Source organism: Bidens hawaiensis, unplaced genomic scaffold, assembly GCF_021521415.1.
Source record: "Bidens hawaiensis isolate Kalapana, Puna unplaced genomic scaffold, B.hawaiensis_p1.1 tig00011762_1, whole genome shotgun sequence".
Lineage (NCBI taxonomy): Eukaryota > Viridiplantae > Streptophyta > Magnoliopsida > Asterales > Asteraceae > Bidens > Bidens hawaiensis.
Window position 1 is genome coordinate 623,824 of NW_027491932.1, and position 13,965 is coordinate 637,788.

General features: G+C 35.5%; 1 protein-coding gene across 1 annotated transcript; it reads right to left on the reverse strand.

The window, feature by feature from the left end:
- Positions 1 to 9,066: 9,066 nt before the first annotated feature.
- LOC143538943 (uncharacterized) lies at positions 9,067 to 12,008 on the reverse strand (the record flags this gene model as incomplete). Its single annotated transcript, XM_077032379.1, has 5 exons — positions 9,067 to 9,416; positions 9,493 to 9,605; positions 9,680 to 9,813; positions 9,918 to 10,131; positions 11,637 to 12,008. Coding segments are annotated over 5 exons (1,065 nt in total), but the record flags the coding sequence as incomplete, so codon positions are not given.
- Positions 12,009 to 13,965: the final 1,957 nt, after the last annotated feature.

Below are 13,965 nucleotides of genomic sequence, written 5' to 3' on the forward strand. Positions count from 1 at the left end.
GGTATGACTTCTAATGAGACATAAAATTTTGAGGAAGCTAATGTAGTATACTAGTATTTATAATGGTTTATTTTCAAATTGATAGTTATAAATTTATAAAAATGGTTTTCATATTGATGTATTCAAACTAGATTTTGGAGTATAAATAATGCCTGGAAATAATCTAACTTTTGTCTTAACTTAATATTATTTTAGTGCGTGAAGGTGGGATTAAAAGTGTAAATAAATTCTTTATGGTTCAACGTCAATTAAATCTTTGCGTATTATTTGGGGTTTATAACAACCATCTTAACAAATTATATCGTCTACACATCCTTACCAACAAGTTTATTTTTCCTCTTGTTTTATTGTTACAAGTCATGACAATTACCGCTTTTATATATGTTTCTAATGTCAATTATTACTACTCAATACTTTTATAATTTACTAGTTCATGTAAAAACTTTACATCACCTTGCTATTATGAGGATTGCTTATAGACTTAGCTATATTCAGATTATTCGAATCTTAGTTCTTTAAAAGTGAATTCCTGAAACAGATTAAATTCACAGTTGTGAGTTTGATTATGGATGAATTCATATAAATAAAAAATAGGTAAATAAATAATATACAATATATAAGCTTTAAATTAGAATTTGATTCGAAAACAAAATTGAAAACTTTGATTGGATACTATTATGCCTGGAAACCGAAATGGAGTATGACTCGGTTCAAAATTTAGTTTTCCAAATCTGATTTGAATAAATGACACTGGAAAGGGAATTAGTGGTGGATGAAAATTTACGAAGAATGATCAATCAATGAGATAGTGTCATGTCTATGCATGAAGATTTATAGAGATTTCTCGGAGGTGGTGAAGGAGATTCATGAAAAAAATTACGGAGACACATTTTTTTGAATTGATTTTTAATGTAAAATTTAATTAATATATTTAAAATCATATATATACAATAACTAAAATAAACATAATATTCATTAATTCAAATACAAATAATAAAAAACAATACTTTTTAATTTAAAAAAAATTAACTGATAAATATTTATTAATTTATTTATAAAATTTAACGATCAGATGACAGTTGTAAAACGGTCAACACTTTCATTCATCATTGGGTTCTCATACTCGAAGATCCAAGCCGAACCCTCTACCAAAAGGGTTAGTGGTGGTGTTACTGACCAACCCGAGTGATGTGACACCAACCCAAGCCCGACCCAAATACCCAAAGTAAAGTTTCTGAAGAAATATAATGAAAAATAATTTAAAGTAAAATGGTGAACAATGTTTATTGTCCATCTTTTTAGTGAATTATTTCAATGCCGTGATTCATGCAAAGCATGGTATAGTGACACCCAATCACATATGGAGCATTCTAAAAAAATCTCCATCCACTTAAGGTGTTGTTTGTTTTTCCTCAAAAGCATTTCTCCACCTCTTTTGTCTGCACTGAGAAGAGGGCGCGCAGAGCTTGGGCTCTGCAGCTTGTTTGTTTTTTTCGAAGACGTTTCATTAAAAAACGTCTGCGCGCCCTCTTCTCCCAAAAGTGTTGGTATTATTACTTCTGAACCTCTTCTACCCATTTTATTTCATCGATCATCATCCTCCTCCTAACCCTAACTCCACTCCTCCTCCTAACTCCTCTCCACTGCCGCCGGCCGCTCCACTCACCACGCCGGCTACCTCCACACCGCCGGCCGCAACCCGCCGGCTACCTCCACACCGCCGCCGCTCCACTCACACGCCGCCGCCGCTGCTCCGGCATCTTCTTGAAGGTAAATGATTCATTTTAGGGTTATGCTTTCTTTCTATTCTTTTCATTTAGGTATTTTGAATTTAGGTCAATACAAAATCATAAATTTGGGCCTTTGATAGTTAAATTGGTTCATTGTTAAACAATTTTTCAGATTACATAAACTGATTTTCTCATTTTTCGTTTTCATTTTAAACTTTTTGATGAAATTGTTAAATTGATATAGTTTTCATTTTAAACTATAAACTGATTTTAAACTTTTCGTTTTCATTTTAAACAATTTTTCAGGTTATGCTTTCTTTCTATTCTTTATGAATATGCAATAATATAGTTAAATTGATACTATGATTGTATTAAGCACCTCTTGAATGGATAAAACATGAACTTGTAACAGTGATGCATACTTTTATTGAGATAATTGTTTATTGAGGATGGTGCACCTTTTGCTAACTTGCACCATGTACACTCAATCGTATCTCACACTACCCCACAACAGGATGATTGTTTTGGGGGTGGGGTGTAAATTTGGTGGTTTGTGTTTGTTGTGGTTTGTGGGGAACTGCTAGTTTTGATCTCCTTTTAATAAGCTCGGCTCAGCTTGTGAGTCGTTTTTTTCAAGCTCGAGCTCGACTCGTTTATTATTTATTAATTAATTCATACACATTATTAGCTATTTTTATGTATTTTCAGAAAAACTTAAATGAGCCTAAGCTCGAGCTCGTGTGGCACCTTAAATGGTTGCGTGTAATTTAAATTTTGTTGGCTTTGATGTGTATCTGTTTATTTGATATTTTAATTCAACTTTGAATATATGCTTTTGATTGATGACTTGATTCTGGGTTTGTTAATTTTATTTGAGAAAATAGTTTATTGATGTGTGCCTTTTCCTAACTTGGACATTGTACATAAACTGATTTTCTCATAAACTGATTTTCTCTATTTGAGAAAATAGTTTATTGATGTGTGCCTTTTAATTTTAGGTTCGATGAATTGTTGTTTTAATAGAATTGTTGTTTCTTGTTAGTTGATCATAAAAATGGTAGAGAAACAACATTGGTCGAATGAGCAAATAAAATGTTTATTAGAAACATGCATTGAAGAGAAAAACGCCGTGGGTAAAAAAGAGTTGAGTTTGCACAAAGAATCGTGGGCTAAGGTAATACGGGTTCTTAAGGAAAAGTTTGGATTGGATTTGAGTCAAAAACAAGTCAAAAACGCCTATGATAATCTTAAAGCCAAATACATAGGATGGTTGTATTTGAAAAACAAAACCGGCAACATCTACAACCCTCAAACAAATACCTTTACCTTAACGAACGAGGAATGGGAAGACTTTAAGAAGATATGTTCATATATTTTTATTTTTTAACATCTACCTCTACCTTAAAGTCCACCCCTAGTTTATTTTTTAACATCTACCATTATTTTTTTAGGGGCATTCGAAAGCGGCATCCTTAAAAACAACTCCATTAGCATTTCCGGAACTTCATGCACGACTGTTTGATGAGAATAATGCCACGGGGAATCGCAAGTGGACCTCAACCCAAACATCAGTGGTTGGATCATCCTCTTGTCATCGGCTCCAATCGGTCCAACAACTGATGATTATGGACAACACAGAAGATGATGCCTGCACTAGTCCTACTACCCGGCCTACTACCGAGCCTACTTTTGAGCCTACTCCTGAGCCTACTCCCGAGCCTACCCCCAAAAGGGCTAAAACCTCAAAACCATCATCATCTGTCACTTTTGAGGATTTAGCACTTCACATGAAAAATGCTTTGCGACATTTGACTAGGGAAAAACCTGAAAAAAAATGCCCGGTAGTTACAACAGTTGTTGAGTGTTCTGAGAAGTTAAGTTTGGTTGGGTTAGAGCCGACGGACCCTCTATATTTGGTTGCTTTTCATATTTTTGGAATGTCCACGGACATGAGAGAGGCGTGGATGGCATTGCCAAATGTTCCCGTCGTGTTAAAAGGGTAGATCGAGATGACGGCTAAAAATTTAGGACTTTTGAAGTAGTTTTTGTTTTGTTGAAAACATTATTTGTTTTTAGTGTATGTTTTTTAGTTATGTTGAAAACATTCTATGCTTTTTGGTTAAGTTTAACACATTGTATGTTATTTTATGGCTATGTGACATGGTTGTTTATGCTTTATGATAATGGTTGTTTATGCTTTATGACATGGTAGTTTATGTTTTATTAACAGGTTCATAATGAATAATGATGAGAAAATACTTCTGGTAGTTGTTATGTACTTGTATATCCGCTTTTTTTGGAAGAGGGGTTTGAAACGAAAACGAGACAATGATTCGGCAATGACGGGACATAAATACACGTTAGAGTTATTGCAAGGAAATCCCAAACAATGCATTGAATTGTTACGCATGTCCCGTGAATCATTTGTTCGACTATGTGCACATTTTAGAACAAATTATTCGTTAAAGGATAGTAAACATGTTTCGGTTGAGGAAAAGATGGCTATGTTTTTTATGATAATCGGCCATAACCAACGTTACGTGGTTATCAAGCGTAGATTTCAACACTCAAAGCAAGCAATTCATAAATTCTTTCATGAAGTGTTGGATAAAATGATGCTTTTCGCCAAAGATATGATAGTACCAACTTCTTTCAATCCGAATCCAAACATTCCGGGACATAACAAGAGGCTACAAAATATTTTTAAAGGAGCGGTTGGTGCACTTGATGGGACCTTGATACATGCTGTTGTTCCTACTAGGCAACAAGATTTATATAGAGGAAGGGGAAAGGGTGATTGTTATCAAAACGTATTAGCAATTTGTGATTTTAACATGATTTTTACTTTTCTTGTGGCCGGATGGGAAGGGGTAGCACATGATTCTAGAATATTATCAGAGGCATTATTAGATCCACACGCGCCATTCCCATTTCCACCATCAGGTATTTTTATTGTTTGTTAATTATTTCTATGTTAGTTTAATATTGTAAATAATTGAAAATATTTACAGAGAAATACTATCTTTGTGACGCCACGTATGCACACATACGAGGATTTATGGCTCCATATCGTAATGTGAGGTATTGGCTTGGAGATTTTCGTCGGAGACGTGCGTTAACCAATAAAGAAAAATTTAATCATGCACATGCAAAACTTCGAAACGTCATTGAGCGTGCTTTTGGTGTCTTGAAAGCAAGATTCCCTATATTGAAGAGGATGGCACCATTTCCATTGGAAACACAAAGGAACGTTACCGTTGCATGTTTCGCGCTACATAATTTTATTAGGAAACAAGGTTTGGACGATGAGTTGTTTACACAATACGATCAACCCAATGTGTCGATTGGAAATAGTCGTGGACAAATTGATGCTGATGAAGACGAGGTTGAAGCACTTGGCACTGCATCAGATCGGGAATATATGACTCAGTTAAGAGATGAAATTGCTGAGCAGTTAATGCAAAATACGGAATAAATGATTTAAAAATGTTTGTGGTATTATGAATATTATTTCAGTGTTGTTGACTATTATTTAAAATTTGATGTTGAAGACCTTTTTTATTTATATTTCAGTTTATTTAAATTTCAGCTTATTTTAGCAGTCTGCAGATATTAAAAAACAAACAGTCTTCTAGTTGTAGACTGCGGAGTTTTGATCCACCTCTTCTGCTACAGATGTTGGCAGATGTGGTTTCGCAGTCTTCTGACATTTTACCTCTGAAAAACAAACAGCACCTAAGAGTTCGATCAGTTTAATTTCCTAAAAGAAAATGGCATAAAGTTTTATCCTTAAGGGGGTGTTTGGTAGAGAGATTTGAGGGTGGAGAATTAGGTTTCTCTTGTTTGGGAGAATTAGGCGGAGAATTGGGCGGAGAATTGGTTTTCTCTGAGAATTGGGTGTAGGCAAAAAGTAGAGAAATCCAATTCTCTCCATTTGGAAGAGAAATGGAATTCTCTCTGCTTCTAAATCGCGTCTCTGCTCTACTCCGTTCGCGTATGATGATGATGATGCTCCGACCGGCGATGGTGATGATGATGCCGACGTCCGGCACGGCGGCCGACGCCGCAGCCACGTCCGTTCGCGTCTCTGAGCCAAAACGAAACCCTAAATCGCGAGGCGGTGTTGCGAGGCGGAACCCTAAATCGCGGTGTTGATGTTGCGCGGCGATGATGATGACGCTCTACTCCGTTCGCGGTGTTGCGACGCGTCTCTGAGCCACCATTTCTCCACCATGATGATGCCGAGGCGAAACCCTAATCACATCTCTGCTCCCGTTTCTCCACCCATTTCTCTATTGTACCAAACAAAGGAAATGATTGTCAATTCTCCACCCATTTCTATTTCTCTCCAATTCCATTTCTCTCCCATTTCTATTTCCATTTCTTCCCATTTTTTTTCTCTGTACCAAACACCCCCTAAATGCTTATATGTGTTATGATAGGTTGTAAATTATATTAAATCAAAAAAGAAACAGAAAATGTGACTTGTAGATCGTGATTGATCAGCTAAATATCCATCAAGTTGGGTTAGGCTTTATCAATCAAGATGACAAATCATCAACTATCATTAACAAGGTAAACGTTTGTCAATAAAGTTAAGATTACACGTAACGAATTAATAACGAGTTTTGATAACAACCAGCCTAAACTATAAATAAAATTGTAACTTTAAATAATTAGAAGAATATATGATTTGTTGATAATTATTTTTGACATACATATAACTACTAGTAAATTGGTCTTTACCTACGGATAAATCTTTGTTGCATTAGCAATGAAAAAACACAAAATCAAAAAATAACTTTTAAGGTTCGTCGATGATAGTAATTACTAAAGGATTACCAACATGAAGAAAAAATCACTTTTAGTATAGGGAAAAACTGGAATTTTGTGAGCGGTAATTTGTCATTGATTACCCATAGATTATTGACGACGGATTACCAATGTCGGTTACGGATTAGACTTCAGATTAGATTTCACACCGGACTTTTCATTTGTTGTCAGGTGAATTCAATGTATAACAAATATATCATCGATGAATCGTGTCACTATTTGAAGATGAAATATCAAATCGTTTTCCTTCGCAGACTTTTACCTTGTTGGGAACTATCTTTGTTAGATGGATGATCCATCAGTGAACCTATTAGAAAATTTTATTGTACATATTCCTAATAATGTTGTGTGTTAATATGTTTTTTGGAAGTAGATGCCAATTATAACTCTAGAAGGGCATTTTTGTAGCATCGAGACTAGCAAATAACTATAAATTGAATTGCCAGTTGGGTTCTATTGGGAAGGCCGTCTCCGAAAATACAAAAAAAAAACCAAGGCCCAGGACATAAAAAACAAAAGGCCCTAAAATACAAAACATAAGTTTTTTTAGTAAAATGTATCTTCGCATTCTTCTTAATTTGTGTATTTCTCAACTCTTCTACTTTTCTCTTTTTTCGTTTTTGACTACCGGATAAGTGTTTAGATTTAGGAGGCTTGATATCTAAAAAACAAATATTAACATAACTAATTAACTATCAATAATCAATTGTCCAACCGATAAACTCAAAAAAGTTAATAAATATTAAATTATTTAACATAAAACTTAAATAAAATTTAACAATCAAAAACAAGAAATTTAAATAAGTAATAATACTATTAAACTATAACTTCATGTTCTCACCAACTCACCTCACAATTATATTCCTTTTCCTTGAAGCCTTGGGACTGTCAACTGTGGAAGACGATTCAAACCAACCGAACACTCGAAGTCTTGAATAAATGAACAATTGCACATCAATAATAGTAAATGAAAAAAGAGTGAAGTACAAAATAAATCTGGTCGTCGGAGCCGGCACCGTGACCAATAAAAGCTCTCAAACCGCCGGTCGTTCTATGACCCGTCGTTCCGCGTGACCCGTCCGTTCAGCCAATTGGCCGTCCACAATCAAACCTTACAGGTTTTCTTAAGTTGGTTAATGTTATTATAAACAAATGGGCCTTTTAATACATATGGGCTTAAAATACATACATATATATATATATATATACACACAAGTTTTTTTAAAATTTCATGGGGCCTTAAAGAAAGGTGGGCCTGGGGCCTGTGCCCTCCCTGCCTTGCCCATGGGTCGGGCCTGCTATTGGGGTTGTATTAATAGTTTCTTATTTGACCGTACACTCCTTTTTAATTTGTCCATGAAAATATGTCACTAACCCTTCCGTGAAACTGTCATGGTAATAATTTCTATGATCCGTCGACAATCCGTCATTGTTAAGCCTGTCAGTGATATCTCAGAAACTCTTGTCGTTGATCTGTCAGTAAACACACTACCCACACGGCCACACCCTCTTCTCTAACAGAGTATCATCAGCGAGTTGGGTAACACTTTGGAATAGATTGAGGGTTTGAAATGAATGCTTTCTAACACATGACTTTAAATAATTATGTTAACTACCAAACTTGCTAAAGTAAAATAACTTAACTAAATACAAAATGGGCAAATGATTTTCTATCTTATGGTCCACTACTAAAAACTGCAATATGTTTTGGGATCATAATTTCATGTTGTTTCTTTTAAATGGAATGTAAGAGTACTTGGTTTAAATTTCAAAATATATCTCTAACATTGGTATTATCTAATTATCGTAATATCGTTTACAAATGGTAAAAGTTTACGAGCACATAATTACTATGTGAGGTTGTTTTATAATTACTACCGTTTGTATAATCACTCATTTGTATTCTCTACGCTATGATATCTTTACAACTTGGAAATTGTGAGGCCCTCACATAATCAAGTCAACACAAAGGGGATTTATGAGTCAAATAAACTAGCAGGCCAGCCCATACCATGGAGCCCAACAACCAAGAGCAAGCCCAAATGCTAAGACAAGGAAAAAACTAGTTAGAAAAGAGAAATCCCAATAAACGTGGATTATAAAATTGAAACATAAACATATATATCTTTTTTAACGTCTACGTCAATTTGATAATTTGATAACTTGCTAAGTATCAACCTTATGTCCTATAATGTTGTACACAAAATGGACATTAGGTAATATAAACTGTGCATTAATAAATCAAACCCACAAAACCAAATATATATTTCTTTTTTTAAAAAAAAAAAAAAACAGTTACCTGACCACCATAATATGTTGTAGTCCAATGTGGTCGAGGCATAACGCCAAACATTTTGTGACAATCGTCATTGTATTCTTTCGCGTCATAAGGCAAGCTCGGGAACATGCTTACATTACTAGTTATACCAATGGGAAACACCATCTCACTATAAGACTATACATGTTTATAAAAACGTAACGCAAAAGTTTAGTATGTGTCTGTGAATAAATTTGTAATATTTTAGAAAATATAGCCATAACCTATTAATAAGTTTTCATAGCTTAATTAATATTTATATAACTAACTTTATCTAATGTATGAAATTATTTACTTGCCATTGTCATCCAATGGACGTTTGGCTAACTTCCGGTGTGATGTTGTAACACGATGTAACCGGTTGATAAGCAACAAGCCCAGCGAATATACTATCAAGAATATCAGTGGCATTGCTTGTTCCATCGATGGCTCGACAAATTTTGGTCGTCGGATAATTTGGTGGAGCATTATATTGAACTGCAACAGCATATACAGAGTCTAAGTAGTCCCCAAGCTCAGAATACTCCTTTAATGGCCTTAACAAAACAAATAAGTTTACAAGATAATTAAGTCAAGCCCGTAATAGTCAAATGAATATATATGATTACTTACGAGCAAGTTTTGAATTTTTGGGAGAGAATAGCAAGACCATTCGGTGTCGAAGCAACTTTATCGAGCTCGTGCCATGATTGCTTTATAGTCTTGTAACAATTTTCGCTCGCTTCCTAAACATATAAACAGTTAGCTCAAAGTAACACGATTTGTTTACAAAAGTTATGTTTTTAACTCGTTTTTTCACCTTGAAATCTTTGGTAACGATTGAATAATAGCCATCTTGAGGTGTTATATCGTCGAAGTATAGAATGGGAGCCGATGAAGCAAGAGCCCCGAGTGCGATATGTGGATACTTGAGACGAAACCACGATGCGAGCACTAAAACAAATGATTTTATAGCAATAATTTAAAACATTGTCACAAGTTAAATAATGTAACATTTGATATATAAGTTATATAAGTTATAAGGTTAAGTGACTTACTTCCACCATATGACCCTCCGATAACAATAATAGGTGAATTGTGTGCATGTAATTTATTTTTTATATGAAGCAATAACTCCGCATAATCCGCTAAAGCTTGGGCCGAGTTAAAATACCCGCGAATAGTCTCGTTTTTCGGCGATTCTTTCATGGCGTCCATGGATCCGGGTCCACCCATTAACCCGGCCGGATTTGATTCTCCATAAAAACGATGCTAGAAACATAAATTTAAGAAAGGTTACATAAACACTAAGTTATAACAAGAAATATTAAATAACATTGTACATACTTCAAAATAGACTAAAAGAGTGCAAATATACTTTTAAGTCAATATAACCATAATGTAGGTTATTTGATTCTTAATTAGCTACTGGCTAAGAGGTTTCGGTTTTGATTTTAATATATTTCGCTTTAAAAAAGAAACATAAACTCTACAGCTTACCTCCTAGTAGACAACAAGAGCCTTAAAACGCGGAGCGTTTTCAGTAAGGAACCCGAGGAACCCAACGTCTCCGTCTATGCATGGGTCCTTCGGCACCAAGATACGCGAAGATTGGTGAACTCGTGTTAGCACCACCCCACCATTCAGAGTTCATAATATACCTATGTTGAAACTTGGCATAACTTCCCGGGTTGTAGTTGAAGTGGTCAAGTGTTTGATTATTAAAAAGTTTCAAAGTCATTAGAAACCGCAGCCGAAACACGGGTCGGGTCTTTTAGTAACGGGTTGACCGGACTTAGCGGCGGAGTCATTAGAAACCGCAACCGAAACATGAGTAGATGTTCTCAAATGACATCATATTAATTGATTAAAAGCTATGATATTTTATGTGCATGAATATTTTTTTTATTAGTATCACGGATATATATTATCATTTTTCTAGAGTTGGTATGTACTTGGAGAACCTTTTTTGTCACACGAACAACTATATATAGCTATATCAAGAGTTCTAAGCAGGCCTACATGTTACTTTATTAAGAGTTACAAGCAGAAATAAACTAAAGATTTTGATTTTTAATAAACAATGTATACCTGCTAATACAATCACAAATGTAGTGTAAAAGGAAGTTTTTACCTGTTTATAACATACTAGTTTTTATCCCCCGTATTACGGGGGTTGCTTTATATTGTTTGTTCTAATATTTATTTATTTTTTGAATTTATACTTTTTTATTGTATAAAAGTTAATAATATACTTATGTTTTGATTATAAGTTGTTTCACAAATAAATGAGGTGTTATAACCCGGTTTAAAAGCTATATGGTTTTGATAAGACACAAGACCCGTCTATTTTTTTTTACTATAAAATTGGTTTTTTAATTATAAATAATATTTGTTAAAGTTAATAATATATTTATGGTTTGATAATACCCAAGACCTGTTTATTTTTTTACTATAAAATTGTTTTTTTAATTTAAATAATATATATATATATATATATCTCTTTTTTAAAATAAATAAGATATTAATTTTTAGTATATCCTATTTTATAGGATTAATACATCAATAATTTGATGAAAATAATTTTAAATTTAATGAGATATTATAACCCGTTTAAGGAATATATGGGTTTGGTAAGACCCATACCCAATATACTTTTAAGTCAATATAACCATAATGTAGGTTATTTGATTCATAATTAGCTACTGGCTAGGTGGTTCCAGTTTTGGTTTTAAGATATTTCGTTTTAAAAAAGAAACATAAACTCTATTGCTTACCTCCAAGTAGACCACAAGAGCCTTAAAATGCGGAGCGTTTTCAGTAAGGAACCCGAGGAACCCAACATCTTGATCGATGGTCCCTTCGCCGCAAAGATACGCGAAGATTGGTGAACTCGTGTTAGCACCACCCCACCATTTAGAGTTCATAATATACCTATGTTGAAACTTGGCATAACTTCCCGGGTTGTAGTTGAAGCGGTCAAGTGTTTGATTATAGAAAAAAGTTTCAAAGTCATTAGAAACCGCAGCCGAAACATGGGTCGGGTCTTTTAGTAACGGGTTGACCGGACTTAGCGGTGGAGTCTTCTTGGGTGCACCAATGGTTGTGATCGGGGTCAAGGTGACCACAAAGAGCACAAGACATTGGATTACGAATCTTTACGAATCTCATTGTTTGAGTGTAAGTCCCCCCGGGGCGTCGCCGATCGATACGAGATCCGCACGAGGTCTAGGAGTGCGGATGTAACACCCCGACCAAAGGCGGATTATACATCGGGGCGCCACATATTGTTTCGTTTCTCGTGACACTATTGGGTGTCAATATTTAATAAATACATTCATTCGCGCACGCGCAGGGTAAACACAAGATAACATAAATCAACATAAATCAATATATTATAAGGCAAAATATTCGAACAACAATAACTTGTCTTGATACATTTTAATCTAGGTCCAAAATAAAGAAAACTTCCTACGTGTCCACAAGCTCCAAAACAGCTACTGCAAACCTGAACATGTGTTAAAATAAACGTCAAACACTTGCGTGTTGGTGAGAAATCAAGTTTAATACAATACATAGATAACAATAAATCTGCGCGCAACATGTGTATGTCTGGTTTTCAACAAGGGTGTAATCTGATCGGGACCAACTCTAAGATTCATAAGACTGCCAGTGCTCACAATTGAGCTCACAAACAAGACAAACTGTGCATGTGTAAACAAAAGAGAAAATCATAAACGATAGTTCTCCCGTGTTCATCTAATGGTACCATGAAAACTGCGGAATAGACCGACAAGACGGTTAATGATCCACACATACAAATAAACAGCCAAGTCTACGTCCTCAACACATGGGATACTGCGCGACTAAAGTTCATAAACAAGTTTAAGACTCTAAGTTTGTATGAACACATGAACATCCCAAAACATTAAAAGCAAAAAGGGATTAGGTACGAGATTACTCACTTGATAAACGATGCGGTGAAAGATAAAGCAAGAACCAACTTTAAACAAGCACAAGTTAACCTATAAATAAGATTATTGTTTTAATGATTTGTTTTAAGTCTTGATTATAAGTTAGCATAAGTAAATTATTATATATATATATATATATTACCGGAAAAGCAGGGCAGAACAGGGAGGAAGACGGAGGCAGAGAGGAAGACGGCAGAGAGAGCAAGGGGCAAGAGAACAGGAGAGATTAAGTGTTTTGTGTGTGTAGTGTTATGAAAATATTATTATTATTTATAAGAAAACCCTAGGAGACATAATCCCTAGAAAAAGGGGAAAGGATCTCAAGACAAACAGAACAAGACAAAACAAAAGATAACAAAAGATATCCAAAGCAAGAGATATCAAAAAGCATAAGCAAACAAAAGCAAAAGATATGGAAAGATATGGCAGCTGCAGGGGGCAAAGGAAAAGCTGACAGGGAACAGTAAAAAGGCATGGGCGGGTCAGATAAAGGTACTGGTCAAGCATGGAAAAAGCAGATCTCAAAAGATAATGTCAGTCACCTTTTCTGCCAACCAATGGGGTTGGTGCGCATGCTGCGCCAAAAGTGGCTTTTCAGACATAAAGCAGATTAGGTCAACAGCACAAAAGATAAGACAACACAAAAGTACCGGCTAGATTAAACAGAAGAAAACTCAAAGGGTTCAGCGCGAGAAGGCTAAGGCGCGAAGGCAGACACAGAAGGTCAAGAGAGCGCGAGCGCGAAGGCAGACAGAAACAACCTTAACGCGTCGCGGAAAGAACTACATTTCTAAGCGCGTCGCGGGAAGAATCACATTTCTTAGCGCGCCGCGGGAGGAACTAAAATTCCTAGCGCGCCGCGGGAAGAACTATAATTCTTCGCGCGTCGATGGATGAACTATGATTCTTAGCGCGCTGCGAGAAGAACTACAAATCCTTAGCGCGTCGCGGGAAGAACTACCGTTCTTAGCGCGCTGCGAGAAGAACTACAATTCTTAGCGCGCTGCGAGAAGAACTACAAATCCTTAGCGCGTCGCGGGAAGAACTACCGTTCTTAGCGCGCTGCGAGAAGAATTACAATTCTTAGCGCGCTGCGAGAAGAGTTCGTCTCGCGTATCGCTGAAACAGGTGG